This window comes from Cladophialophora bantiana, assembly GCF_000835475.1.
Source record: "Cladophialophora bantiana CBS 173.52 unplaced genomic scaffold supercont1.1, whole genome shotgun sequence".
NCBI classification, from domain to species: Eukaryota; Fungi; Ascomycota; class Eurotiomycetes; order Chaetothyriales; family Herpotrichiellaceae; genus Cladophialophora; species Cladophialophora bantiana.
The window spans coordinates 2,055,675-2,083,420 of NW_015971575.1; the positions used below are offsets into that span (position 1 = coordinate 2,055,675).

The 27,746-nt window shown below is 51.6% G+C and overlaps 12 protein-coding genes across 12 annotated transcripts; 6 read left to right on the plus strand and 6 right to left on the minus strand.

The window, feature by feature from the left end:
- Window positions 1-198: 198 nt before the first annotated feature.
- Window positions 199-3,039, minus strand: Z519_00751 (uncharacterized protein; the record flags this gene model as incomplete). The annotated part of the gene is made up of 1 exon (XM_016758508.1): window positions 199-3,039. The coding sequence occupies one exon, from the start codon at window positions 3,037-3,039 to the stop codon at window positions 199-201; it is 2,841 nt and encodes a 946-aa protein (XP_016625757.1).
- Window positions 3,040-3,766: 727 nt separating this feature from the next.
- Z519_00752 (uncharacterized protein) lies at window positions 3,767-5,710 on the plus strand (the record flags this gene model as incomplete). The annotated part of the gene is made up of 1 exon (XM_016758509.1): window positions 3,767-5,710. The coding sequence occupies one exon, from the start codon at window positions 3,767-3,769 to the stop codon at window positions 5,708-5,710; it is 1,944 nt and encodes a 647-aa protein (XP_016625758.1).
- Window positions 5,711-7,112: 1,402 nt separating this feature from the next.
- Window positions 7,113-8,117, minus strand: Z519_00753 (uncharacterized protein; the record flags this gene model as incomplete). Its single annotated transcript, XM_016758510.1, has 3 exons — window positions 7,113-7,487; window positions 7,613-7,868; window positions 7,975-8,117. 3 exons carry the CDS (start codon window positions 8,115-8,117, stop codon window positions 7,113-7,115), a joined length of 774 nt encoding a protein of 257 aa, XP_016625759.1.
- A 1,258-nt stretch (window positions 8,118-9,375) lies between these two features.
- Z519_00754 (uncharacterized protein) lies at window positions 9,376-11,289 on the minus strand (the record flags this gene model as incomplete). The annotated part of the gene is made up of 6 exons (XM_016758511.1): window positions 9,376-10,035; window positions 10,089-10,563; window positions 10,614-10,652; window positions 10,704-10,723; window positions 10,781-10,920; window positions 11,076-11,289. The coding sequence occupies 6 exons, from the start codon at window positions 11,287-11,289 to the stop codon at window positions 9,376-9,378; spliced, it is 1,548 nt and encodes a 515-aa protein (XP_016625760.1).
- A 540-nt stretch (window positions 11,290-11,829) lies between these two features.
- On the minus strand, window positions 11,830-13,746 carry Z519_00755 (uncharacterized protein; the record flags this gene model as incomplete). Its single annotated transcript, XM_016758512.1, has 1 exon — window positions 11,830-13,746. The coding sequence occupies one exon, from the start codon at window positions 13,744-13,746 to the stop codon at window positions 11,830-11,832; it is 1,917 nt and encodes a 638-aa protein (XP_016625761.1).
- An 872-nt stretch (window positions 13,747-14,618) lies between these two features.
- Window positions 14,619-16,774, minus strand: Z519_00756 (uncharacterized protein; the record flags this gene model as incomplete). Its single annotated transcript, XM_016758513.1, has 2 exons — window positions 14,619-15,536; window positions 15,584-16,774. The coding sequence occupies 2 exons, from the start codon at window positions 16,772-16,774 to the stop codon at window positions 14,619-14,621; spliced, it is 2,109 nt and encodes a 702-aa protein (XP_016625762.1).
- A 317-nt stretch (window positions 16,775-17,091) lies between these two features.
- Z519_00757 (uncharacterized protein) lies at window positions 17,092-17,364 on the minus strand (the record flags this gene model as incomplete). The annotated part of the gene is made up of 1 exon (XM_016758514.1): window positions 17,092-17,364. The coding sequence occupies one exon, from the start codon at window positions 17,362-17,364 to the stop codon at window positions 17,092-17,094; it is 273 nt and encodes a 90-aa protein (XP_016625763.1).
- A 413-nt stretch (window positions 17,365-17,777) lies between these two features.
- Z519_00758 (uncharacterized protein) lies at window positions 17,778-22,019 on the plus strand (the record flags this gene model as incomplete). Its single annotated transcript, XM_016758515.1, has 14 exons — window positions 17,778-17,911; window positions 17,983-18,081; window positions 18,373-18,444; window positions 18,495-18,830; window positions 18,880-19,047; window positions 19,108-19,205; window positions 19,258-19,384; window positions 19,433-19,564; window positions 19,617-19,971; window positions 20,737-20,843; window positions 20,896-21,088; window positions 21,156-21,248; window positions 21,318-21,631; window positions 21,710-22,019. The coding sequence occupies 14 exons, from the start codon at window positions 17,778-17,780 to the stop codon at window positions 22,017-22,019; spliced, it is 2,538 nt and encodes an 845-aa protein (XP_016625764.1).
- Window positions 22,020-22,940: 921 nt separating this feature from the next.
- Window positions 22,941-24,615, plus strand: Z519_00759 (uncharacterized protein; the record flags this gene model as incomplete). The annotated part of the gene is made up of 3 exons (XM_016758516.1): window positions 22,941-23,594; window positions 23,645-23,788; window positions 23,839-24,615. 3 exons carry the CDS (start codon window positions 22,941-22,943, stop codon window positions 24,613-24,615), a joined length of 1,575 nt encoding a protein of 524 aa, XP_016625765.1.
- Window positions 24,616-24,946: 331 nt separating this feature from the next.
- On the plus strand, window positions 24,947-25,465 carry Z519_00760 (uncharacterized protein; the record flags this gene model as incomplete). The annotated part of the gene is made up of 1 exon (XM_016758517.1): window positions 24,947-25,465. One exon carries the CDS (start codon window positions 24,947-24,949, stop codon window positions 25,463-25,465), a length of 519 nt encoding a protein of 172 aa, XP_016625766.1.
- A 3-nt stretch (window positions 25,466-25,468) lies between these two features.
- Window positions 25,469-26,539, plus strand: Z519_00761 (uncharacterized protein; the record flags this gene model as incomplete). Its single annotated transcript, XM_016758518.1, has 1 exon — window positions 25,469-26,539. One exon carries the CDS (start codon window positions 25,469-25,471, stop codon window positions 26,537-26,539), a length of 1,071 nt encoding a protein of 356 aa, XP_016625767.1.
- A 24-nt stretch (window positions 26,540-26,563) lies between these two features.
- On the plus strand, window positions 26,564-27,533 carry Z519_00762 (uncharacterized protein; the record flags this gene model as incomplete). The annotated part of the gene is made up of 2 exons (XM_016758519.1): window positions 26,564-27,108; window positions 27,206-27,533. The coding sequence occupies 2 exons, from the start codon at window positions 26,564-26,566 to the stop codon at window positions 27,531-27,533; spliced, it is 873 nt and encodes a 290-aa protein (XP_016625768.1).
- Window positions 27,534-27,746: the final 213 nt, after the last annotated feature.

The following is a 27,746-nucleotide window of genomic DNA, read 5'->3' on the forward strand; positions in this document are numbered from 1 at the left end:
TTATGTTCCGGTGGCGGATAGGCGCAGTGTGATACAAAGTACAGATGTGATTGATCTATAGGGGATATCATTATGAAGAAGAGACAATGCGACGTGACTCGTGTTCCAAACTGATCCAGAAAGCCGTCTCAAGTTCAGGGTGTGCCTCAGGGGAAAACAACACTTGAACCACCCATACTGTCCAAAGAGTCGTTCCGATCACCACGAATCCTCCATCCCTCTCCCTCTCTCGCTCACCCTGCCTTTGGTTTTCAACATTTGTCCAATGATGAAGTGATTTACATCCTCATCCGCCCAATAACTCAAGTGACTTGCGATACTAGCGAGCAGAGACACATCAAATAGGCCTTCTTGGATATGGTAATCGACTCGTCCGTTACTGTTCAACGCTCGTACTTTGGCCTCTTCACGCTTGAGTTTCCTCGCCCTCTCTTGCGATTGCCGAAACTCCGTAGAAGTTCGTGCTTGAGCTTCGTCGTCGAGTGCGTCGGTGGCAGCCTGACGCTTCTGGAAACCTGCATAGAGTGTTTCCATTTCAGAGTCGATAAGAGTTGGTGCTTGTTCTGTTGATGGGGATGATTTGGCTGCCTCGGCGAGTTCTTGCTGCTTTTGCTCGTCCGCAACAGGTATGTCGAGTTGAGGATTTGTTTGGCTAGCTTCTTTGGCCGCCGTTACGGCCTTGGCCTTGTCCCGAGACAAGGCTTGCTCTTCACCAGTAATGCCCAGGCTTCTATTAATCAGGCTGGATGCCATACCCGAGGTAAGATTGTACCAACTCGATATGATCTGCTGGCTGACCAGTCCAGAAATGTTTGAAATACCAGGAGCGGCGAAGAGGTTTTTCTTAGTGTAGGGTATCGGTTGGGATTTCAACTGTGCCATAGCCGGTGAAATGAGTGGTTCCATACGGTAAGCGATAGGGTCTGTGGGATGGAAAATGTTGAATAATTCGTTGCATTTGGGTGAAGACGTAGTAATTGGTATCAGACCCGTGGGGCTGTTGCCGGTGGTTAATTTCGAAGCGACACTTTCGAAGGGGTCGTTTCTCATGGGATCCGGGTCGAATGGAGATATCGGCGCGACAGTGGCCCCAAATGCGCTGGCACCGGGAGAAGGCCGAGCAGCGATCATCCTCCCTTTGAGCATCTGAAAGAGACCAACCGGCGAACCAAGGGCGAAGAAGTTCTCCACCTCAAAATCGAGACGAAGATCATTTTGCTCGATACCGTGCTCTCGTGACGTTTTGCTGGAGACTCGTCTCGGTCGTGTTTTTAGATCTTCTTCTTGTCTGCAAAGGAGATCAAAGCATATTGCGCTCCCCAGAGAATGGCCACAGAAGCTAACTTTTCCTGAGAAGCCCGTCCGTTCCTTGAAGAGCCGGTAAACTCGATTAGCCTCCTTTTGTACGATGGATGCGATGTGTTCTCTGTAGGCACTTTGGTATAAAAGGACATCCAGAGCCAAATCGGTAATCAGGTTGCGCACCGCCGGTACGCCATCCACAGTGATATCTTGCAATGAAGGATAATCATCATCGAACAAGGCATCGACATCTCCAATATCATATTCTTTGCGGTTTTGCTTCAGACTCTGCTTGGGGAAATCGAGCTTGTGCCGCCAACAGATCGGCAGCACTTGGACTTTGCAGTTCTTAGGATCCCCGCTTAGCGTCTGTAAGTCAGGAGCCGATTTGTACACCGCTTTCATGGTCTTGCGCAGAGTGTTGACATCATGGACAAAGTTGATGCTGTCAAGCCGAAGACCAAGACGTTGACCGATTCCGTGGGTCACGAGGACCAAATGGTCAATCTGTCTTGCTTGATCTTCTCCATCTCTTTCCCTGGCGTCTTCCATTTCGCGTTCTTCCTGTTCCCTGGCTTCTTCCTCTTCGCCTAAGTCGTCGGAGTCGTCAGCCTTGGGAAGGCCCGCCAAAGACGAGATCTGGCGCTCTAACGCCGTCCGCCGCGGTTTCTCAACATTGTCTTTCTTCTTTGCCTGGATGTTCTCTTCACCGGCACTCGAAGTAACCTCTGGCGGGATTTTGGTCGACCTACGCTTCTCTTTGGTACTTGTCGCCTCTGTGGATTTAGATTCCTCTTTCTGATCGACCTTGGGCGGATCGGCAAGCTTCGTATCTGACCATCCCCGAACTACCTTCGTGCCACCATATCCAATAAACCTACCGTAGACTGTGCTACTGACGCGAGAAAGAAAGTCATCCGTTGTCAGGTAGGCCACAGTGTCGTCCTGATATGTGACAGTTGTATTCATGTGAGTTCCGAACAAGCGATACGTGTTTGGGCCTGGAGGTTGACCGTCATCCTGCGAGGCGGGCGATTTACTCAGCGATTGAGTGGATGAGCCGTCAATAATTGCCGAGTTGGGTCGAGTCCTAGGTTGTGAAGCAGACCGCGGAGATTGCAGATTTAACCGTCTCCACGGTGCAACTTTGATATAGCCTTCCTCGAGCTGATTGGCTAGATTCTCGTCGCAAGGCTTCAGTGGGTTTTCTGCATAGAACCAGGTACCTCTGCGGACTTCGTAGACAGGGCCTAGCCAGTAGGCAGGAAGAAGTTCACGCTTCTCAATATCGACATCATACAAAAAGTCTTCGTTGACCGCTACTGTAGTGTTGGTGGGAGGCTCGGTACCTCCGTCTCTGCTTGGGTTTCTTTGAGCAAGAGTTTGATATGCTTTCTCTATGCTTTGGGAGTCTGACGCCGAGAAAGCCACCAATTTCTTTGGGACTGGTGGAGGTTTGGCCTTTTCTTCAGGTGCAGGGTCCGGGGCAAACGGTTTCCGTTTGGCTACATCGACAGCATAGTGCCATCTTGGCTTGAGAGGGGGACAATCCTTGGGGTATCTCCGGAGACTTGGAGAAGGCCCCAGACTGACGGTATGGTCAAGGCCTGAGGACTGTCGAAGAGCGGGTGACGCATCGTTAGTTTTCGGTAGCGGTGATTTGGGCGGAGGGGTACTGCTTCTAGACCAGGAGAAAATTGAACTCGCCAGAGAGGACTTGTTGGCTCCTTCGGCCATGCCCCTGCGGGCAGCCCTGATCAAGGCTGGGAACCGATCCAATATGATGGCATATAATTGGACGGCTTGGTGGTTAGCAGTCAAAAGAGGCGCTTGATAGGGACAAAGGCACCAGGATGGGTCTGAGAGTAGGGTGTGCGGTATGTATGATGATGATACGGGATAGGACACTCTGTCGGATGAAGCCCGGGTCGAAAATGATATGAGGTTGATGGGGGTGAAGCAATGAAGTCCGGCCGTGAAGTATGGGAAGAAAGACCAGCTCGCAGCTTTGCCCACCAGACATAAAGGCAGCCTTGCCAAGCCCCGCGCTAGCCCCGTTTGGTGCTCTGCAGCCTTGAGGATTCCCTATTAGCAGTCCCTAGTGATGTTATGCGTGACTAAGAAAACTGCCCTCCGCTGCGCCACTGCTGCGTCATTGGGAGCCCTTGAAGCCCGCAGTGGTGGCAGTCCCTCTCGTTGTGAGGGTGCGAGGATGCCCAATCAATCCCGCTTACTGCCATCGCCGCCACTGTCACTACTGTATCATTGCCATTGCTGAGACCACCACAGCTTGCGACGCTTGACCAGGCACCACAATAAAGACATCTTCCATATCTTCCTCTTCAATCTCATTCTTCCTTGGGTCATCTTCGTCCTCACCTTGTCCCTCCCTCTCCTTTGACTGTATTCAGCTTACTCGAGATTTTGGTTTTGCGGGCAACTGCCCCTCCCCCCTCCTTGCACCATGGCGGCCATCCTCAAACTTCAGCGCAAATATCCCCAGTTCCCACAAAACGAGATCTTCCAGCTGCAGGATGCCTTCCGTAAGCTCGATGTTGACGACAAGGGCTACCTTGACGAAGCCACCGTCATCAAGGCCACGCAGCAGTCCGAAAGACAATCCTACGACGTGGTCAGACAGGCGCTGAAAGAGGTGGAACTCGACAGCTCAAGGCGGGTGGAGCTAGAGGACTATGTCGACCTGATCGCAAAGGTCCGCGAGTCCTCTCCTGCTCAAAGACGCGTGTCAGTTGGCGCCCAGAGACCTGCGGCTGGCAATGGTCTTCCTTCCTCCCCTGCGCATGCTTCTAAACCCAGCCTGGGCGGAGGTGGAAAGATTCACGTCCAAGGCTCTTCTGCCAACGTTACGCACACTATCAATGAGGAAGAGCGGACTGCGTTCACCACCCACATCAACGCGGTCCTTGCCGGCGATCCCGACATCGGCCATCTTTTGCCCTTCCCTACCGATACTTTTGAGATGTTCGACCACTGCAAGGATGGCTTGGTACTCTCAAAACTTATCAATGACAGTGTGCCGGATACTATCGACGAACGTGTCCTGAATAAGCCGGGGAAGAAGATCAAATCCCTCAATGCATTCCACATGACGGAGAACAACAACATTGTCATTGAGTCCGCCAAGGGGATCGGCTGTTCCGTGGTCAATGTTGGTGCCGGCGATATCATCGAGGTTCGAGAGCATCTGATCTTGGGTCTGATCTGGCAAATCATTCGACGGGGTCTTTTGGGCAAGATTGACATCAAGCTGCATCCCGAGCTCTACCGACTTCTGGAAGAAGATGAGACCCTTGACCAATTCCTCCGACTACCACCCGAACAGATCTTGCTTCGTTGGTTCAATTACCATCTCAAGAACGCCAACTGGCCACGAAGAGTGGCAAACTTTTCTGGCGATGTCAAGGACGGCGAGAACTATACCGTCCTGCTCAACCAGCTGAAACCAGACATCTGCTCAAGGGCTCCCTTGCAGACACGGGATCTTCTACAGCGCGCCGAAGAAGTCCTTCAGAATGCCGAAAGGATTGACTGCCGAAAATTCCTGACGCCAACTGCCTTGGTGGCAGGAAACCCGAAGCTCAACTTGGCCTTTGTTGCCAACCTCTTCAACACCCACCCAGGTCTCGATCCGCTCGAGGAAGGCGAGAAACCCGAGATTGAAGACTTCGACGCAGAAGGAGAGCGTGAAGCCCGCGTCTTCACCCTCTGGCTCAACAGCCTTGACGTCCAGCCACCCGTCAACTCTTTCTTTGATGATCTGCGCGACGGAACTATACTGCTCCAAGCCTACGAAAAGGTCATCCCAGGCAGCGTCAATTTCCGTCATGTGAACAAGCCGCCCGCGCACGGCGGTGAAATGTCCCGATTTAAAATGGTTGAAAATACAAACTACGCCGTTGAACTGGGCAAGCAGAACCGCTTCTCCCTGGTGGGCATCCAAGGTGCAGATATTACTGACGGCCAGCGCACCTTGACTTTGGGATTGGTGTGGCAGCTCATGCGCCGGGATATCGTGTCGACCCTCTCTGGCCTTGCGCAACGCATGGGTAAACGCGATCTCAGTGATTCCGACATGATGAAATGGGCCAACGAGATGTCCCGCAAGGGCGGCAAAACGTCTTCTGTAAGATCGTTCAAGGACCCCGCCATTACGAGCGGTATCTTCTTGCTGGACGTGTTGAATGGTATGAAAGCGAACTATGTGGACTACGATCTTGTCACCCCTGGGAAGACGCCAGATGATGCCTATGCCAATGCCAAGTTGAGTATTAGCATTGCCAGAAAGATGGGTACGTATTCTCTGCTTCCTTTGCCTGGTCCCTTTGCATTCGCCAAAATTCTGCTGGTTGAAGCGTGTCAGGGCTTGTCACATGCTAACAAGAGATGATGCGGATAGGATCTACCATTTACCTGCTCCCCGATGATATCGTCCAAGGACGCGCGAGATTGGTTACCACTTTCGTCGGTGAGTTCCCCTAGTCATGCACACATCCTTCCTTGAGTGCGGTAAAATAGACTTCTAACTTGGCCACCCATTAGGTGCCCTCATGCGAACGGCGGAGAAGATGGGTGTCTAAATACAGACATCCGCCGGTTACCTTGCCAAGGCTACGGCGGTTTTGATTTTGATCGTTGGGCAAGAGGGCGAATATATCTTCCGTGCTTCTTCAGTGTATTCTTCTCTTCGGCTAATCAGGATACCGGACTCAGGAGCAGAGCTTGGTCCAGGGCCGGGGCCAGAACCGAGAGCGCAAGGCGAGGACATCGTAACGAGGCAGGCGGCAAGAGCGAAGCGGGCAACTAACTGCCTTGGACAAGTGAAATGGAAGGCCACTCTCTTTTACAGCGAATGTGAGTCGGAGAGCCAGCGAGAGGGAGACAGTTAGGGCTCCAGCTAGGATCCCAGGATATCTAGTTAGAGCAGACGATCAAAAGAAAATGACTTTTTACTTTCCACACCCCCCCAAAGGCATTAAATGAAGTGAGCCCGAGATTCAGATCTTTGTTTCCTCCGCTGGTGCTTGCTCCTTTCTCGACGTCAAGTCATGCCAGGCCATGTCTGAAGAAGAGTTGGCGGACGGTTCGTGCCGTTCGCCACCAAGGTGGACAGGGAAAGACCAAGACCTCTCAAAGAGTCAGTCAGGAATACCAGGATCTCTTCCTGACTCACCTAGGTACTGACAAGAAGGAAGTAATAGCTATGTAGGTACCTAGGTACCTAGGTACATAATCCGATCTGATCTAACATGGTCTGGAGCTCGGTGTGCGCGTACGGTACGGTTGGTGCTAACACACGTTCCGTATAGGATTAACTGGTGTGTATATTATAGTCATCTTATATCCCCAATAGTCATCTAAATATTTGCCTGTTTAGCGGCCCACCTACCGACTTGGGATCCTATACTCCATCGTCAAGGAGGCTCGCCTAGCCCACCTAGCCCACACCGCACGAGGGGCGTCCCGTCACGCCTTTTCCGTTTCGCAGATCCCGGGTTAGATTCACAACCTCGCCGTGTCTCTGCTTACGACCCGGAAGACAAAACCGTCAGCAATAGCATAGGCATTTGTAGCGGCCTCATCGAGCATTTCCCATCACCAAAATATAAGGTACAAGTGCAAAGTGCAACTGTAGATGCAAGTGTAAATGTGGAAAACTGTAAACATGACACTCACCACGACTGCGGTCTGCCGCAATCACGCGTGGTCTCCACGGGGCAACAACAAGTTCACAACAACCACCGTTGGCACAACCTCCACCACCACAACGCCCCAAGCAAAGTGAAGTCGACTTACTTTCCGCCCCTCAGATGCTCCTCGAACCACTGGACCGCAAACACAAACGCATTTTCCTTGGCGTACACATGGACCCTGCTGTTCAAATCTCCTCTTACGGCAAAGCCATGCTCCACGCCGCTGTACAGGTTGATCTGGTAGGGCAGACCCGTCTCCTTGAGGATGACCTCGCTTTCGTGACGCTTCTCGGGAGGGAAGATGTGGTCAGTTTCGGCGGCAGCGATGGCTAGAGGGCCCTTCATATCGCGGAGCTCATCGGCCTCGACGAAGGACGGATGTGCGCAATAGCCGGCGTCGAACTTGCCAGAGTCCGGCCGAAGGTGTCGGACGACGTATTTGGCGCCGAAGCAGTAGCCGACGGCACCGATTTTCTATAACGTTTGAGATTAGCACTCGTTCTATGATAGATGTCCATTTCCATTTCCTACGACGGAAGGCCCTCCTCCCTTCGCACCTCTACCTATCTGTCTTTCTCTTCAATGGAAAAATGCCTTACCTTGCATCCGTATTTTGTCCTCATCTCGATAATGCATGCGTCAATGATGGGGTCCACGGTGGGGGGCAAATGAGCCGTCTTCTTGGGATGATATTCGCCTTTCAACCACTTCATGATATCGAAGTCACCAGGGCGGTTAAGAGGGATAGGATCCTTGTCGAAGAGATCAGGCATCATGACGAAGTAGCCGTTGGCGGCCAATTGGTCCGCGATCAGTTGGGCATTGTTGAAGCGGTGGCCGATCACGTCGGTGATGCTAAGGAGAAGAGGGCACATCGGTCAGTTCCGTGGAACGGAGATGAATCGGAGGGTATTGAATGGATGTGGAATCCAGAGAGGTAGCAGAGAGACGGGGAACATACACAAGAATACCATATTCAGTGCTCTTGCTTTCAGGGTACTTCGTGTAGATCTCGAAATCACCCAGTTGAGAGAACTCGCCGGTAGGAGTTCCTTCGTGCTTAACGCCTTTGTAGCAGCAGGAGCCGGGAGGATTAGAGGCCATCTTTGGGGATTGAGCTGGAGGGGTTGAGCGTAGACGTTTGAGCCTGATTCTGGTTCTGATATGCCGGAGGGGGGGAGGAGACGCGTTGCCGGTAGCCTGAAGGAAGAGAGGGGGAGGTGCTTTATACCAGCACGCAATCCTAGAGGGTGGGATGGATGCTCCGCAGATTCGGCGATGGATGTCGCTATGTAAGCCGCAGGACATGCCACCAATGTCACCAATCCGCACGGCGCACTGCACACTGGACAGAACTTAGCTAGGAGAGTCAATGGGGAAAAGAGGGTAGGAGGGGCAGTCGTTTCGAGGCCGGATCCCGATCCGGCAGATCCAGGTCCGAAATCGCATCGGCAGGCTGCCACGCAATTGCTCCTGGCCACCATAATTCAACAACGACTGGCCATCGACAAGCGGGGGATTGACCATCGATACACAAAGGCATTTGAGCTAAAGAGCTTCGGAAGGGAGGCCATCCAGGCGCGATGCAACGCGCCCCGCTGGAGTTAATCTCGGAGATAACCTTGTTAGAGCTCCCAATGACGTCATGGCTCATGCCGCTCGTCGACTCGGCGCTAGTCTGTAAACAGGTCCATATCAAGTCCAATTTTCCAATGGAGCGAGCACATCAAATTGAGGCTTAAGGTCGGCAGCTGAAAAGCGACTTGACAAGAGAACTGCATGATTGTGGGGGACGGTTCTTGGCCAGGCGAGAACATAGTACGGATTGGAGTGCGTGCTTGCCAAAGGCCCAGGGTGGAAGTGGGTGTCGACCTACCACCAACGCCGTCTTGGAAATGCCTACCCCTTGGCGGCAGTTGTTCACACTATAGTCCTTCCCACGACCTCACCCACCAAATCGAAAATGAAACGGTGCAAAAACTTAACACAGAACAGTCAACTTCTGGTCTGTGATAATAGAAACTCACCCTTGCGGGCTGGTTTTTCTCGGCCGGTTATACTACGAAATTCTATACAGTTGAAGTCGAATCGGTCGGTCGTGGGAGGATCGAATCGAGGTCCTGATGCCTGCTAACTCGGTGTTAGTTCGACCTGACAGGGCCTAGACTGGGTGGAGGTATCGGCGGACAAGGGATCGCCCTAGTCGTGGTAGGGGGTCTTTGTGTGACAGGGATTGAGCACAATAAAAATATAAAGGGTGAAGTTAGGGTGGGTACATGGTGAATGTTTGGACTAGACCCTCCCTAGACTATAAATGTTCCATCATGTGAGAAGCCCCTTTTATTTAGCATAAAGGCCCCCACTAGAGGATATATCTGAATGCCTGACCATAGTTTTCTTCGCCCACATTTGTATCAGCCTCGCCGCCCGGCGCCCTCTGCATTTCCACGTTCGTGTCGCTCGTTGATCCGTACTTCCCGTCCAATCTCTTGTTCTCCCACACCAAAAGCATCCTCAACGACAAGGCCAGCAACGCATTGAAGAACATAAATGCCGCACAGATACTCTGCCCTTCCACGTAGCGGGGTCCCTGGGATTTAGGAAATATCCTAGTCCCGAGAAGTGGCCCACACTGCCCGACGAGGTTGAGCAGGACTATTCCCATCCCCCGACGACTATCGCTTCCCTGATTATTGACAACCCACGGCAGAATGTTAGCAATAGCAGGGAACACCCCCGATGCGCACAGAAACGTCCCAAAGTACCTGGGGGCCACCGCCGTGCACGTTGCGAGCAGGATATATCCGACGCCGGCCACGCAGCTCAGGAAGGCGATGATGAGTCCTCGTTGTTGGGTTCGGTCCGCGATCCAGCATGTCAAAACGGTAACAATGGTGGAGATGAAATATGGCGGTGCTGACAGCCCTTGAGCGTTGATGGAGGAGAAGCCCATTTGATTGAGAATGGTGGGCAAGAAGACCGGTAACGATGAGTAGGACACATTGCAAGAAAAGTACATCAACTGGGCTGTCAATCAGTTTGTTTCACTTGGCTCCCCGTGGCGGACAACTTTACCGCTGTAAACCATGCTTTGGCATCAATGAGTGTCTGGCCAATCTCCTTCAGACTGACGCGATGTCTTCCTTCCTCTTGATGACCATGCTGCCTGATGACTCTGGCCCTGGCAACCTCCTTTTCTTCCTCGGTCAAGAACCTGGCGCTTGTCGGGTTATCAGGAAGGAAGAACCATGCTATAGGAGCGGCGAGGATGGTCGGAATACCCTCTACAAGAAAAAGCAATCTCCATTTCGCGATCTGGGGATGGCCACTCGTAATTCCATATGCGAGAGTTCCAGCAAACGTATTGGCCAGAGGAGCAGCTGCGAGGAATATCCCGCTCCGAAAACCATGTTCATGTCTAAGATAAAAGAAACTGAGCAGGTAAGGAATGCTCGGTCCGAAGCCCGCCTCAGTGGCACCGAGCAGGAATCGCAAGGCCATTTCTCCGCCCCATGATTGGGTGGCCGCTTGACAGGTTGCAACAATCCCCCTGAAGTCGTTGGTAAAGGGCTCCGCGGGTTGCACTGGGGAAGAACTTACCAAGCAAGAGTGATAAGGCAAGCCCAAGTATGCGGTTTTCTGGTACATATCAGTCAACTCCGTCCGCAGATTCATCGCCGCATATCTCACATTATCTTCCACATAAACCCCTGCAGCAAAAGTCAGCATTATGGACAGCTCAGAGTGATGAAATCGACAAGGCACACTTGAAATTGGAACAAAATATATGATATGTAGAATATCGTCAACAGCCAGTCATATCGATCGCCGGTCAGATCGAGGTCTTCTTCCATACCAGCAATACGTGCATTGCCGATATTTGATCGATCGAGAAACGAAAGTAAAACTGCAAGCTGTCAATTGGTGGACCACGTCAAGACCCGAGTAAGTCCTGCTCTGAGGAAAAGAGTCCTGTCCAAGATACATGTTGACTAGCGGAGCCAAGGCCAAACATTTCCACTCAGATTTTACATCTCAGAAGATATTGACTGGGTGACGTACACAAGAAAGTAACCAGTGGAGTCACACGAAGATCAATTTTGCGGACAACCCTCTTCTCCAGTGCAGGGTCTATTCGCACGCTGGTTGCCGTCTGCTCTTTGAGCTCCGTGCTGCCATCTTTCTCGACGTCGTTCGAAGCTGCGGATTCTGATCCTGCGCTCACATTTGAGACAAGCCCTGTTGGAGCCACATGTTTGGCTTTGAAGATGCGCATAATGCCTGTTTAGTTCGGAAAGAGAAAGGAGAATCGAGTCGCAGTGTTTAACCAGGAAGTCGAAAAGTCAAAGAGTCGGGTCGCACGCTGTCAAAGGGCGGGCGGGATTTTTAATCAAGCAATTGAACTCATAGGATGAAGGAACGGAATTTGTTGAGACTATCCTTCGTGGAGCTAAGCATTCGTGCGAGGGAAGCTTGTTGGCCGAAGGCGGCATCTCCGCTGTGACAGCTCCGTAGTGACCACCCAAGAGAGCAATGATCACACCGCTGACGACGGCAATCTGGCCGATCTTGCCCATTTCCAGCTCTGGTTCGTGGGAGGCGACAAAATGTGAGTCGGAAGCTGAACCGATGGTTAGAGATAGCAAATGTGATATTTCGACAATAAATAGCTCAGTGTCTGCGTTATGGAAAATGTGCTACTGGTGCATATATGTGACCTTAGGGGCTTGGCATGCTCTTAAAGGATATCTACTGTATTACGAGGTACTGGGTAGCGAGCTAGGGTATATATAGATAATTAGCGGTGCTACCTTGTCTACGTCAAGACGATTTCCTCCTTCTCAATGTCTGCACGATCGAGCGCGTTCACCAGTTCGCCTTGCATAACACCATAGACATAAGCTTCCCCGACGAGATGATGATGTTTGTGCCCGTCACCGTTGACCATTTCCGCCTCTCGTACAATAAACGGCGTTACCATGCCCAGAAAAACGCAGCAAGTATCTCCCGGCTCTGCGAATCGCGGGACTAAAGCGAACCGGCCCAGTTGCGTCAGGGCCAACCTCTGATTCATACAATTTTTCAAATTCATCTCGTAACGGGAATCATCATCTGCCTGGCTTCGGGATGGTAAACCGGTGTCAGTGCGGTCCCCGGGACGGCCCGGCCCCCGAAGAGCTCGGAGATAAGCCTTGAACCACTTTCGGTGGTCTCTCAAATTGATAAGGCTGCCATTTCTGTAGCCTGTGGCAAGAGTGTAGCTGTAGTCTTCGTAAAAGAGACTACTCTCGGTCACCTCCGTGGGGACAGACAGTTGTTTGTAGGCGAGCAAAGCAGCGTTCCACAACTCGTCAATACATGTCAGTTGCGAGGTACGAGGCTTAATATCCCACTGACGAGAGTGGACAGCAAAATTTTCGGGCTCGAGAATGTCGGATGTCCAAGACAGCTGATCGAACACAAGTCCATGTACAGTCAGAAGCCTCTCGGCACCGAGACCGCTCTGGATCCGGTATTGCAGCCTATCGACAGACCCACCAGCATTTAAGGACAGACCTAGGTTTCCGACCGTTAACCACGGCGTCCGGTCTGTCACAGGTTTCGTCCATCTCGGAATCCATGATGGCCCACAGCTCCCAGTGACTTCGCCTGCAGAACTATGCTGCACAAAACAAAGAAGATAACGTGCTTCACGTCTACACTTCAAGAACGCGACCGCGGCATCAAAGCAGATCTCGCCTTCTTCCTTTTTATAGTCTGGCTCCAAGAAAAGCTTGCCATCATCAGAGAAGGCTAGAGGATTTCCCAAAAAGGCGTAAATGTGATCGCCCGCATATGTTGCGGAGAATGATTTGCCAACCTGCAATATATCCAGGAGAAGTCCAGAGCGGGGACTATGTTTTTCGTTCAAGGCTTTAATCAAAGGCTTGTCGGATCTCCACGATTTCGTGTTGCCGTACGTTCGGTACACACAGGAAAAGACAATCCTCCAAAGTTGGAAAGTCGACTCATCAACACCCACCAATCGCGCAATCTCCGGGCGCCCATCAAAAAAGCAGGCGAATTCCATCAGCTCCGCGAGGCTGATGTGGTGATTGCCCCAATGCAGCTGACATTCCTGGGCGAGAGCCGCCTCCTGAAGGACCCAGACACGTCGAAACCAAGGGAGCCCCATGAGCTTCGTCAGCTTCTCCCCTTGCTTTGCATCGTTGCAAAGGTGACGCGGAGGCTCGAGGGGCGGGATTTTCCGAGGCTTCTTGTAGACGTCTAACTGTTTGTCCAGGTACAGATTCCAGCTCTTCAGCATATCAAAACAGTCCTTTGCAATGCTGTCATTGTCGGAGCCTAGCCAGACAAAGACTTTTTGGGCATTTTTGTAAATTTCACCCATATGCTTGACTTGATGATTTTTCTCTTCGCTGTCACTCCTTTGATCTATACATATAGCGTCCGCCCAGAGCCGGAGTGAAGCCTCGGACTTCTTACTTCTAATCGCCCTCAGAGCATCAGCTAGATTGGCTGAAATGAACATAAGTTTGTTGCAGCAGATGATCTCAATGGGGTCCAGAAGACTATCCCAAGTGTACGATATAGCAACATATGTGTCAATAGTATCTTGACGAAGCTCCGAAGCGAGATTGATCTGGATTCGATCATCGTTTGTACCTGGAAGTAACTCCATAATGCGGATGTGGTCCTCGCTGGGTAGATCTTGATATTCAAACTTCTCCATCCCGCAATGTCAGCACGGAAGAATACGACCCCCTTTCTGCTTGGAATTAAGGCTTTTATCTAAGACCAGAACTCGTTGGCGGTATAGGACTTAAGAAAAGTCGAGAGGATTTCGAGCGAAATAAGGCTGCGAACGTCTACACACATAAAAAAACAAAGTTGTAGTGCGAGTCAGAAAACGGCCAAGTCGGGTGCTGCCTGATTCAGTGACTGTACAGTCGCGAGCAAAAAATCCGAAAATTATAATTTAGCAATTGTGCCCGAGGCTCTTAGTAGTAAAATACGTCCGATACGCTTCAATATTATGAATATAAGCGTGAAACAGAACTGCACAGAGAACGTCGAATTTTGACGCTATATCGACAATTGTGATGCCTGTGAATCGGTATACCCACCTGCATAAACACGAGGAAAGGTGAGAGCCCAAAAGTGGACTGTTTCCAAGTTGGCTCAGCCTAGCTAAGCCTGAAAATAGAGACCTACCTGTGTCCTGATCCCCGTCCCTGGGGACATTCGAGAAATCGTCTTTGGAGGGAACCTACCGGGCCTCGATCGTTTTATGTCAATCTGATTTTGGTCCATTCCATTCCGTCATTTCTCTCGGGAGGCGATCTTGCTTGGATCTTGGCCGTTCAAGGTGTTTCGGCGCATTTGATGTGACCAACTTCATGGGCTACACATATGCAGCCCGCAACGAAACTAATGTGGACTCTTTCTGTAAGGTGAGCGACGCAACTGTTCAGTAATTTTGTATTAACCTAATTGTCCCATCTGCCAAGTGTACGAAGCTTCTGGAATTCTTGTCTGCCGCAGCCAATGGCCTTTGATGAAAGTAAGGAGGCTGGATTCCATGTGCTTGAAATCTTGAACCGTTTAATAGGTGGTCTCGGGTTGCGACTGATCTGCCTGTCCGACAAGGACACTTTTGTTGATGGACTGCATACTCGGCGGCACATCCAATGCTGGGTTCTTCTCGAAGAAGTCCACAGGCTTCAGCGCGACGGTCAGAATTTCGACAGGCATCACAGGATAGTCTTCGACCCGCGGGTTGTGTGTCATGCCGTAAGTTTGCCACACGACGACATCCGTGTTGCGGACATTTTCAGAACGTGAAGCTGCATCAAAGACCCCCCCGGTCTCGTCATGGCTCTGATTTGTCTTGTGCCCACCTGCGTAGAGTTCCCCATCGCGATATTTAGTCACCCACAGATGGTGCTCTGCAAACCGCGCTCGCCGACGCACCGTGCTGCACTGATCCGCAATGAGCAGTTGAGTGGGCTGAGCAACCACCCTAAAACCAACCGGGTTGCCAGAAATGGCATTGATTTTCTTTTCGTTGACGACCTTGAAGACACGGTTGTTCTGTGGGGCAGCGTCAGCGAAGCTGCTGCTTTCGACGGGTGTCTTGACAACTTTCCAAGCGTTACCGTTTGGATTCTCTTGTCTGGAATAAGGTATGGCCACAGTATCTTCCTGGACGACGGTGTTTTCGAGACCGTCAATCATGGGGTCGATACGAAGACAGAAGAGATGTTGATGATTGGCGGCCAGGATACCTGGGGAAACGACATTTCCCCAGAAGCTGGTTTTGCCTTTGTCGATCAGAGAGGTGGCAAGAATGCCTGTGGCGCGAGTTTCGAACTCAACTGCACCACTTTGCGTAAAGTGCCAGGCAAAAATGTACTCATAGTTGCCAACGGTAATGATGCTTTGCACAACCAATATCCGCGCACGCGTGATAGCCGCCACGTCTGTCCGTGGGTTTGTATGTTTCCATCCGATTCCATTATCCTAGAGAAGTTAGCAATCATCATCAAGGCAAAGAGCATGTTGCTAACCTGCTCATGAAGGCATATGACGTTAGGGGCTTTGTATGGTTCTCCGGCAGAATCACTCAAGCATCCGTCGAAGTACTGGATGGTTCCCAAGCAGTCACAACCTAGAGACAGATTGTTGGCTGTGATACCAGCCCCCGCGTCTCCAAGATCAAAGGCCTGTCTGCGATGATGCGGAGATCGTGGATCTGGCAGATGAATGGCAATCAGCAACGGACGCGCGTAATTAACGTCCGAGGACGAATCCTTACCACCGTATGGAACCGTCATTTCACTCATGCTCAGACGATAGAAGAGTTTTCTTCCGTCATATCTGACATCGTGGATGGCCATACCTTCCCTCCAGTTGAAGCCAACCCTGAAAGTCCACTTTTGCCATGATATTTTCGTTTCATCCTCGACCGTGAAGCTGACGCCTTCGGGTTGTACGATGAGTAGAGGCTTGATGTCCTTCCGTAGATTTCCTTTTTGGAGGTCACTATGGTATTCGTTTTCCGCCAAGTGCTTTAAAGCAACTTCGGGGGCCACAGTGTTGTGCTTCAAGCCGTCTTCCTTGCCGCCAGTTGCAACAGTATCAATCCGGACGACCTTTTTGAGGAATGGGTCATAGACTGGCGAGATGGGGATGGGAAAGGAATATTGATTACTTTCTGGGTGGTTGTGGGGAGCTCTCGCATAGAGGATTGTTTGGATGAGCTTAGGGTCATCCTCCTTGGAACTCAGGTCTGTGCCGAACGGCCAGGTGTCACACTGAACAGCGACATTTTCAGGCAACTGAAACTTCTTGATTTCCGCCACCACCGAGGGGTCGGTGAGAATGACGATGGTAGCAGCAATCACTTCGTCTCTGTCAAGGCCATTGTGCTGTGGTGCTTGGTGGTCGATGTGAGTTACTTCTGCCTCAGTATCCAAGCTGACAACGGTCTCACAGTCCTGCCGCTCGTGGACGTGAGACCATGTCACTCTCGCGCATCGTGGCACCCAAGGCCGTTTTGAGGGATCTACGCCTGCGCTCTCAGCATCGAGATACGGCAAGAGGAGCGCCTTAGGCGGTTCGTCCAAGGTGATGTGTTGGAATCTGATGTTATCTGCAGAGCCTCCTGCTTTTGCCTGCACAGTCTTCTTCAGAACCGCTGCAGCATGCTTAATTTCGTCTGGCGTCAGGCCTCTGAGAGGGTGTCTACGGTTCGTCATGATAGTGGCGTTTCGAATAAGCGATAGCGATCACAACAGAGGGTAGCCGGCACATAGAACATGTGAAAGTAGTCCTCAGATTCTTACCAGTCAAGGAGTGAAGTAGACAGGATGTTTTGAAAACTGTCTGGGAAACAATCACGTTTATTTCTTCTTGACGATAGCAGCACGAATGTCGAGGGTCTTCAGCGCATACTCATACCCGTTGAAGAAAAGTAAGTATTGCGCTCACCACCCGTGTGCAGCCAACCTCCCAGTAAATGGCCCGTCAAACAACAGCAGCATCGACGAACCAAATCATGCAATGCTCCGTATTCCTAGACAATTGAGTGGTGGATATCGTACATGGCATAGCGTAGCCATATCCATCTCAGTCTAGCCGGAAAAGGATACCTCTGCGCGCTTGGTGCACCCGGCATTGTGCCAGCTCTTTTCTCAAGATCTCCCTGTCGGTCGGCCTCTGAGCCCGGCCACAACTCTTCGTCTTCCCAGGCTTCGAGGTCCGAGAACATATAGCTCGTTGCAGAGTTCGCCTTGTCCACCTTGGCAAATCGTTTCGCTCCACCTTGCACGAATAGGGTGCCGATCATGCTGGAAATTTTAGAAAATGGATTTGTCCAGTCGTGATAGAGCTGATTATGCCGCCTTTGCTATAGCTTCAAGGTTTCAGTTGACAAGCTTGACGGTTAATCGCGATTCAATCCCGGGATATGGGTTGTATGCGGCGTCGTGCCCTGATCCACTGTGGCTGTCAGCCACGGTAGGATACTTGGCCGGATTGGGAATACTTTGCGCCTTTGCTAATATTAGTACGAAAAGATTGGTGCGCAGAGTGCAACCCTCGTTGATTGATGAAATTCATCCAGCGCTTCCACGAGGTTCTCGTCTCGTTATATCTGAGTTCTTTTCTCCAGGAACAAGCCTGGATATCACACCACTTTGTTTATCCCCTGCACTGCTAGTTGAGCAACCAGTAGAGCCGAAACGTTAGGTAAAGTCCAAAATGGCATCCTGTCTGATTGAAGCTCCCGGCGACAGCCCATCTCTGAATGTCAAAGAGCAGAAAAACCGAGATGATAAACTTATAACGCCCGAGGTGGGAGAGACGGAATCATATAACGCCCGTCCCAGCGCGCCGTATGTGAGATTCAGAGGATCATCGTTTTACATGATTAGCATCGAGCTAAATTACTTACTGTTTGCTGTAGGAATCTGAGTGTTACGTTCGAGGAGTATACGTTCTATGCCCAATTGACTCGAGCCGAAGAGAGGAGAGCAGCTAGCAAGATGCCAGAGGCTCTGCCAATGTCAGATTCCACTTTCCGTCTTTCTTGTTGTTTGAGCATCCAAGCGAACCCTCCCTGCCGGATAGTAATCCTGCTCGCCATCACCACCATCACCATCGACACCAGCACACTCAGGACGTCCTTGCTGTACTCAATGGAGACTGGGCGGATCTTGCACGGGCAAAAAGAACCGCAACATGGGGTGCTGTCTTTTTCCTGATCACAACAGACCTATTTGGACCATTGAGCGTACCGTGGGTGGCTAGAAAACCTCAACACCAATCATACACCGTGATTTCTGATATGAAACAGATGGGCTCTCTCACAGCTTGGGTACGTTCCTCGATCCACTCTCTATGTCCTTTTTGGGGCACTTGCGGGATAGTAAATCCCCCTCCCTGCAAATTAGGGGGGAAGTTCTGACTTGGCTTCAGTACTGGTCACCAAATCTGGACGTTGTTCTTCCACCTTGATTCTCACCGACACCCGATTCAGAGCTACGGCGACCTTGCGTATCGAATCTACGGTGGCTGGGCAAGGCACGTCGCGAATGTTCTCCAAAGCTTCCAACTGTTCTTCAGCGTCGGCTTGCTCACACTTGCCCAAGGCCAGGGAATATCTCAACTTTCAACTGGCTCCGTTTGCTTCGCCGTGTGCAATTTAATCTTCACGATAGCAGGTTGTATTGTTGGCCAGATCAGGACTCTGCAAAAGTTCAAGTGGCTCGCCACACTGTCTATCTGGCTCAACATTGCCATTATGGCCATCACGTCTGTTTCCCAGGTTAGCTAGTGATGTATTTTCTAACGGCTCTGACAGTATGGCTGGCGCAGCTTCTTACCCACCAAACTACAGCACCGCCTTGGCACAGAATCAGGTGAAGGCCGGACCAATAGTGACCAGTGTCGGTACACCGGCAGACGGGACTCTCTCGACTCGAATTGTGGGTTTGATGCAGGGCATCTATTCCTACGGGGGAGCCATGTTGTAAGTGATGAACTTCGAGGTGTTGTTCCCCAATGAGCAGATACTGAAGCAATATGTCAGGTACTGCGAGTTCATGGCCGAAATGAAGCGCCCGTGGGATTTTTGGAAGGCCTTCTTTTGCGCGCAAACACTGATAGTGTCTCTTTATGTCTTCTACGGTATACAGACATCATTCCTTGATAGATTAATATATACTCAACACTCTCACAGGGCTATTTGTCTACTCTTATCAGGGCCAATTTGCCGTTCTTGTCTCTAACCAGGGAATCTCGCTGAAAGTTCTCCAAACCGCAACAAACGCAATGAGTGTCGCATCGTCCCTGATTCTTGCATGCTTGTACGAGATTTCTTTCATCGGTCATTATCGACATTAACTGGAATTCAGGTATGGGAACGTGGGTATCAAGGTCCTTTACATGAATATTGGGGAAGAACTGCTTGGTCTCCCAAACCTGCACACTACCACACGAGGCAAACAACTATTTGCTGTACTCGTCCCAGTTTACTGGACTCTTGCGTAAGGATGAATTGTTCCTTGGTGCATAGCCTTTACTGACATGTTATACAAGATTTGTAATTTGCTCAGCGATCCCCAACATCACCAATTTCAGTGCTCTTATCGCTTCTGCCTGTGTCACTCAATTCACTTATACATTTCCGCCGATCCTCATGTTAGGGTTTGCAGCCCAGAAGGACGCGTATCTCCCGGGCGAAAGCTTCGACCCGACGACCGGAAGAACGGTCCGCCATGACAATGGCATGAAGCGATGGGTCCGAGGATTGAAGCAACACATCATAATGAACCTTTTCAACACCTTTATCCTCATTGGTGCCGTGTTCCTGTGTGGCTTGGGGATTGTCGCTAGTATTATCCTGCTTGTGGAGACTTTTGAAAGCAACCCCAAAATCACGTCCTTTACCTGTGTAAGCCCTGTGCTCTGAATATTGAATATCAGGTGGCATCACGCAATGCTGCGAGACGGCAGGAACAGAGTCTAAGGGAGACTGAATCTGGAATGGACTGGCAAAGCTGGATTGAAAAGGAAATGAGCCCACAAAGAGATGGAAGAAGCTCAGCAAGAAAAGTATCCAATATCCCTAAGCACATCTCCACAGAGGCGTGCTCTAGAGGCAGGGACTGCCAGAGACGTGGCTTAGACGGTCTTTTGCCGGGTCCACAAGAGCTCGTCACTGCCCGATTTCTTAATGATAGACGTTGTTTAAAATTTTACACGCCATGTCACTACACCAATGCAAAGGTTTGAGAGGAGCGTACGCGCGACTGCGAACATTTCTGCCTGACGCCGGCTCGTACACTTCGATGCGTGTCCGGGCTCTCCACCATGCTGGAAACAGATCAAGGTCAATCTAGCCGCGCAGGGCAACAAGTCACAAATACTCCATTATCGCCTCATTGCGAGATCGACCACCCAGCTTTTTCAAGAGCAATGCCTATACTGACAGGCAAAGCGGAGCCCTATATGCACAGAGAGGCATTGTGGATATAGAACAGAAGCTAAACACCTGTAATAGTATGGAACATGGTAGCCTAGGATCACGACTAGCCATTTGTCCCTACACTCGGACCAAATCGCGCAATGGATGCCAGTTGCAGCCAACCCTGTATTCCATACAAATTGGCATAAATCACAACTGTGTCTTCGCCAAGAGCTATCATAACCATTGCAGTTCGACCAGGCCATCCTCTTCGTCCGGCCAACTATGTCGTGGTCACCAGAAAGCCTCCCAGACCTGATGGGGCGTGTTTACCTCGTGACGGGGGGAAATGCTGGCATGTAAAGATGATTGATGCCCTTGATGAAGAGGTGACATACTAATTGTCTTCAGTGGTTTCCAGACAGTTCTCGGCTTAGCAAGGCAGAATGCAAAAGTATACATCGGAGCTGGATCAGAAGAGAAGGGAGCTATTGCAATAGAAGCAGTGAGAGCTGAAAAGGGGGACGCAAAAGTCGAACTCGTCGAGATGGACATGATGGATTTGAAAACTGTAGTGAGGGCGGCGGAGGAGATCATAAGGCGAGTGATGATGTCTTCAGGTATTGATGCCATTCCATGACACAAGCATGACGGGGATTTTGTCCAGGAAGGAGAAGCTTCTGCATGGCCTGGTCAACAACGCAGGGATAATGGCGACGCCGTACGAGGAGTCTTCTGATGCTGGATACGAGGCGCAGTTCCAGGTTCGTTGGCTTCTTACCAAGATTTCTGCCAGGAGAACACTGACTGTTGCTGTCTGGCCTTGATCACAGACCAACTATCTCTCGCACTGGTTGCTCACCTCTCACCTCTTGCCGCTACTCATCGAAACCTCCCGTCCAAGCCCCGTGGGCACTGTCCGCATTGTGAATGTCAGTTCAGACGGCCATTTGATATTCGGCGAGCCATCAGGCATCGATTTCAACGACATCAACCAAACCCGGACTGGCAAGGGAGGTCCATGGTCACGCTGTGGGTCTTCCAAGCTTGCAAACATCCTGCACGCCAAAGAATTGGATAGGCAATATGGAGGCTCGGAGAGGGGATGCATCTGGACCGCGAGCTTACATCCGGGAACAGTAGACACGTAAGTCGTTCCGCTCAGCTCGTTTCAGCTTGCGTACCTATGTGTGTCCGACGTGCCACACTGACATGGTGATTCTAGAAAACTGTCCGCAGGGGCCACAGGGTCTAGCTTCTCCCAGACAATCTGGCCGATCTTGAAGTTCTTCGGGGCTTACTCCAAAGTGGACACGGCCGCCTACACTTCGATATACGCGGTGGCCAGCGATGAATTCACGCAGAACTTGAGTGGCGAGTATCTCCAGCCTGTGACCAAACTGGGCAAGGCAAGCAAACAGGCGAACGATCCCAAGCTCGCAAAGGATCTTTGGTCCTGGACGCTGGCTGAGATGAGTGCTCTGGGCTTCGCCCCAGTCGGTCTTCAGGAGCAAATAGGCGAGAGAAAGGATTGAAGGGTCCGACCGCCCACACCGTTCTGGTAAAGCCATCACTGGTTGGGGAAGATTTTCTACCTCGTACCTACAAGTACATCGTTGACCCTTTTTGACTCTGGGCTTCTGACGCTATTTCATAACAGGAATGCATTGCGCGATTATGGAGTATGATAGTGTGACTGAACCAATAAGGGCAATACTTATGCGTCGGTTTGCGGCGTTTGGAAGATACGCATGTCAGGAGCAGCAAAAGGTATTCTTCCTTGTCTGTATCGGATCTTGCGCTCCAGAGCACAATGGGCCGAGGATCAAGGGCAATAGCCTTGAGACCGTCCTTGACCCCGCGCACCGACCCCAAACTTGAACTGGGTAGCAGATACGAGGGATACGAGTGCCTATCCACAACTTATCGTCTCAACCTCAGCCGGGGCTACGTGGGGAGGTCCGGCTGGACCAGACCTTTCCCATAGAGACGTAATACTACAGGGACTCACCGGACTCGAGAGAAGTAGCGAGGCACACCAGACAGATCGAGCAAAGTCGAGTATCAGAGACCCGACACTCAACCTCCTGGCATTACAGAGATGCAAAGACCCTGCACTTTTTAGCCCCTTCTACTCAGCATCATATCATCCATTACCGGCAAATGGTCTTCTGCGGAGTCCCTAGCAAAGGCTGCGCAGCGTGTCGAGCCAAAAAGAAAAAGGTGAGTTAGTGATTGTCTCGACTCCTGCTGCGCTACTGCTTTCTGTACACCCTAACGTATCCTTACTCTGCTGTACTATGGTCGACTGATCAGGTCAGTGCGATGAGGCATTTCCAGAGTGTTCGTTGTGTAAGAGGATTGGCACGGCGTGTCCAGGCTACAGGGACAGTCTGTCGCTCAGCTTCCGCGATGAGAGCACTCGTGTTGTGAGCAAAGTCCGTCGTGCCAGCAAGATGAAGACGCCCAGCCGGAATCCGAAGCTGGCACGGGAATGGGAGTCTTGCCGTGCTACCAACTTCACCAACGAGGGTCAAGAGTCACAGGTTCAAAACGTCGAATTGAGCAGCACACAAACAGACTCCTCTACATCCTCATTCAAACATGGCAACAAGGATGGAGCACTCTCTCCTTCCAACCCTGACTTCTGGTCCAGCTTCGACGCCTTTTCCTCGTTCGACCTCTCGTTCGACACGACGTGTGCATCGCCACTGGCGAATATTCCGCCTGGCCAAAGGACCTCCAGTGCGTCAGAGGAAAGAATAGATGGGGGTTCGCTCCCCATGTCCCTCACTCCATCTCTCGAGGACCAAGCTATGTCCTTTTTCTTCCACAACTATGTGCTCAAAGAGCTGGCCACCCCATACAATCACCTGGTGTCCCTGCCCACAGTCTCGGGCCCGAGCAGTGAGATCAAGGTTCTATCAGGCATGGTCATTTCAATCGGCGCTGCCGGAATCTCCAATCTGCGAAATGACCCTGGCCTGATGCATGCTGCGGAAAACATCTATTCCTCAACCATACAACGATTACACACTCTCCTCCACGACCAAAATCGAATCCAAAAGGATCAAACCATGCTCTTAGTGCTGCTTCTAGCACTATATGAAGTAAGTTGAGTGTTTTGGGTCTCAGAATATGGGCTGATGGTTTACGGTAGACGGTCACTTGTTCTACTCCCCAATCAATAAGAACCTGGAGTCGCCACGTCAGGGGTGCCACCGCACTACTGTCAATTCGAGGACCAGACACGTTGCACCCCATAGCCGTTCAGGACGTACACATGCATCTACGTCTGCAAATCGTGCGTGAGAATATAAACTCACAGACCCAGCTGTCTAACAAGCATTTCAGATTATCGATTGTCTCCAGAGAAGAATGTCGATTCCTCACATCGTGGCAGACTGGGCGCAACCTGCCAGGGCTATTGCAGACGAGTATCAACCAGCGCAACACCAACTGGACGAGATCTCCGGCCGGCTCTGCCAGCTCCGCTGCTCGATTAAAGACGGTCTCCTTGGCGGCAACGAAGCCATCCGTCAAGCAGTCTCCATCGACTCAGAGCTCGAAACCTGGTCGGTGTACACTCCCATAACATGCGCTTTCAATGAGGTGTTCGATTTCGAACACCCTGACGACGTCTTCTTTGGTTGCTATCATGTCTACTCCGAAACCCGTGTCGCCCTGTTATGGAACAACTACCGAACACTCCGAATGCTCACCAACGAAATCATCTTGGATACCTGCTACTCGAGTGAAATTGGCAGCGCCTGGTACCAGCAGCGCCAGCGCCTCGTTTCCGAACAGCTCCTCAAGAAACTCACGGCTGATATTTGCGCCAGTGTCCCGCCTCTGCTGGGGTATCCTCATGGGTCGTCACCCGCGCGGGTCATGATCGGGACGCTGCTTCTCTGGCCGTTGTATACGTGTGCCGCACAAAACTATGCCTCACCGAAGACGAGAGAGTGGGCCATTATTCAGTTCGAAAGGATCGGGGGGGCAATGGGTATTCGCCTGGCAACCTTGCTGGGCAGGGCACTGAGGGCCAGAGGCAACGATACAGCCTGGAGTGTGATTGATGCAGAGAAAAGACGAAAGACCGTCATTCAAGAAATCGAAGAGAACTGGTGAAACGAACTAGGAAATATCACCGGGCCTACCTTTTTCGTCTCAGAATTCATATCTCAGTCCCACCCAGCTGGTCGAGATTCCTCCTGGATAGGTTGTCTCGTGCTGCTGCCCGAGATAACAATATACTCAACGAAGCTTGCAAAACGGACCCCCAAACTGAGCTGGTTGCCTTGGCCCTTGATAATTCAGTTTTCTTCGGGTTCTCGTCGGACTAGGCTCCAGCACCGCCTCATTGACTGCGATAGGTTTGTACATAACCTAGACGATGCGCCTGAGTCGCCCCACGAAAGAGACACATTCTCTCAAGATCCCGTAAGTATTCAACAGCGGGATGACAGCCGCGAAAGTGGCTGTCAACGATCAAGGCTTTCGCGAAATCCAAGGCGAACCGTTCCAGTATGGTACTCTCGACTTTGACAAAGAAGAGATCCGCTTTCTCGTTCTGGAGCGATACGCCGCTGGAGACGATAATAAGGGAGGGCCGGGCAGCGACCTGGTCAGCCGCAACATCGAGACTCAGCCGCTAAGCCATGCCGACCCTTTCGTTGCTGTCCGGAACGCCCAAGGGTACCGACTCCTCGAGGAACTGATCATCGTCAACGGCAAGTGCCTCGTTGTCTCGGCTGCGCTGGAAAGATTTCTGCGACACTTCAGACGGCCGGACAGATCTGTGAGGCTTTGGATCCGATATATATGTGTCAACCAGTGCAACGCGGACGAAATGTCTCGCTACTGGACCCGCGAATTCCAGGACAAGATGTACGAGGCGGCGCAATCGGTGGTGGACATGCAGCGGTTTCTGCGGGATCTACTAGATCGACGAGCGTTTGAAAAAGTGGTTGACTCCTGATACATGGAGTGGACGAAGGGGTGGCCGGGATTGCCTGAGCAATGGCCGTTGCCCAAGGTCTATCCAATCAAGCTCGGAAGCAAACCATCCAACGAGCAGCCAACACAGGCATACCAATACGTGCCTCTGGACACAGTGGCCGACGAAACCCGCATGATCGTGATCGACCCAAGTGAGAACAAACAAGCCCCCTTAGTGCTCCATTTGGCGCACAGTCCGCTGGCTTCTGACGTGGCCTATCACGCGTTGTCGTACACTTGGGGAGACACCCAAGATAGCGTCGAGGTCACTGTGATGGGCCAACTGATGCGCATTCGAAAGAACCTGGAACGCGCCCTCCGTCGACTGCGGCGGTCTTCGTCATATGCTTGCACCGTGTGGGCAGACGCTATTTGCATCAATCAATCTGACACGAGTGAAAAAATCCACCAGATTCCTCGGATCGCCACCGTTTATGACCAGGCTGCCTGCGTTGTCTGTGACGTGGGCGAGGAAGACCGGTACAGCGAGCTTGCCCTGAACTTTGTCGAGCATCTCCAGGAACCCGTCATTCGCATGGACACAGACTACGAGTTCATCGTCGGAAAGCCAGATCGGATCGACCCAGGCGATATCCCTCGATTCTGCGCGGCCTTGTACATGTTCCTGATGCGCCCTTATTTTCGGAGAGCATGGGTTATCCAGGAGGTGGCCTTGGCTTCGAACCCGGTGATTGTCTGTGGGATGCGAAACGGCACCCCCTTTGAAGCCCTCGAGAAGGCCGCAACCAATCTGAGCGACATGATATCACAGGACCTGGACCTCGTCAAGAAGATGAAGGATTCTACGCCTGATTTGCAGAGCGTTGGCCCGGGCCAGCTGCTTTTCATTCGCAAGCTCGTATTTTTTCGCCAGCTCCACATGGGCAGGAATCGCAATGGATTCATCATGCACGATATCAGAAACACGGCGCCTGGATACCTGGAGGCTGCAATCCTAGCTCGAGATTTCGAAGCAGCCGTCCCGCACGACAAATTGTTCGCGTTATGGAACGTGGCACGCGACAGGGCTGGCTTAGACTATGTTGCGGACTAGTCACGCACATACGAGGAGACTTACATGGACTTTATCAAAGCTTGGTGCGTGCACAGCGGCAGTTTAGATATGATTGCCGCCTCTGAGTTCAAGAAGCCTGGCGATCACCACGCATTCTATTCAAAGGCATCCTCGTGGTGTCCAGACTTCAGCACTCCGTCACTCTCAAGCTCTCTCGTCCGTCGTGAGAAGTTCCGGCTGGCCCAGACATCCGTCCTGGACGATATCGACGGCAGGGCGTATTGTGCCGATGGCAATGTGCGCCAGGAGCCAGGGGACAGCAAGTACTTTGAATTCGAAGGCATCACCCTACACTGCATGGGCGTCATACTGGACAAGGTCGATTGTGTTGTAGCCAGCAAAAACCGAATACCCTTCGGCCGACGTCGCAGTCTTTGGACTCATTGGATTTTGCAAAGACTTCTTCGAGAAGAACAACATCACCAGGTACAACGATGTCGCACAGGCGGTGGTAGCGATGGTACACGGCGACTGCGTTGCATCGTGGCCGAAAGAGACGAAAGGCCTGAGATGCTTCAAGATGAAGACCCGGACACGGCCGTGCACGGGTACACTTGCATACCGTTCAAGTCAAGGTTGATCCCCGACCAGGACCCGAATCGTTCTCGGCATGTCCCCTGGTTTGGAGGCGGCTACTCGTCATAGGAAGCGTCCCAAGTGGTGCGCACTATCATGCGCGACAGGCACGTTCGTTTCTGAGAAGGGTTATCTCAGCCTCATACCGAACCTTGTCAGCGAGGTGGAGGGCGATGGTCATAGTCGTGGAGCGCTTCACCTGGCGATCCTGCCAACGTGTTCCGTCCCCGTCTTGCTCGGCGATCACCCGGAGATTGAAGGCGCGTACAGGTTTCTGGGGACTTGTTTCGTGCAAGGCTGGATGGAAGGTGAGGTCCTGACAGAAGAAATGGGCTGCGATGACCCGGCCGAGTTTTGGGAAGCCATGACAGGCGCCGAGAAACTCGGGATTGTATGAGAAGGAAGCGATGGTCCCTCTCATCCGTTGTGACTTACACTTGACATTGCCCCCCCCCCGGGGCCTGCAAATCTCTAGTCGAACTTTAGTTCATGTGTTGTGTGCGACTGATAGGGCCTATTGGGGACATGCCCTGGCCCACGCGAGACCAACGTTAGGAGGAGATCCCTCGAGCCTCGATCCTAGAGGACATGCTGATACCTTTCCTCCGAG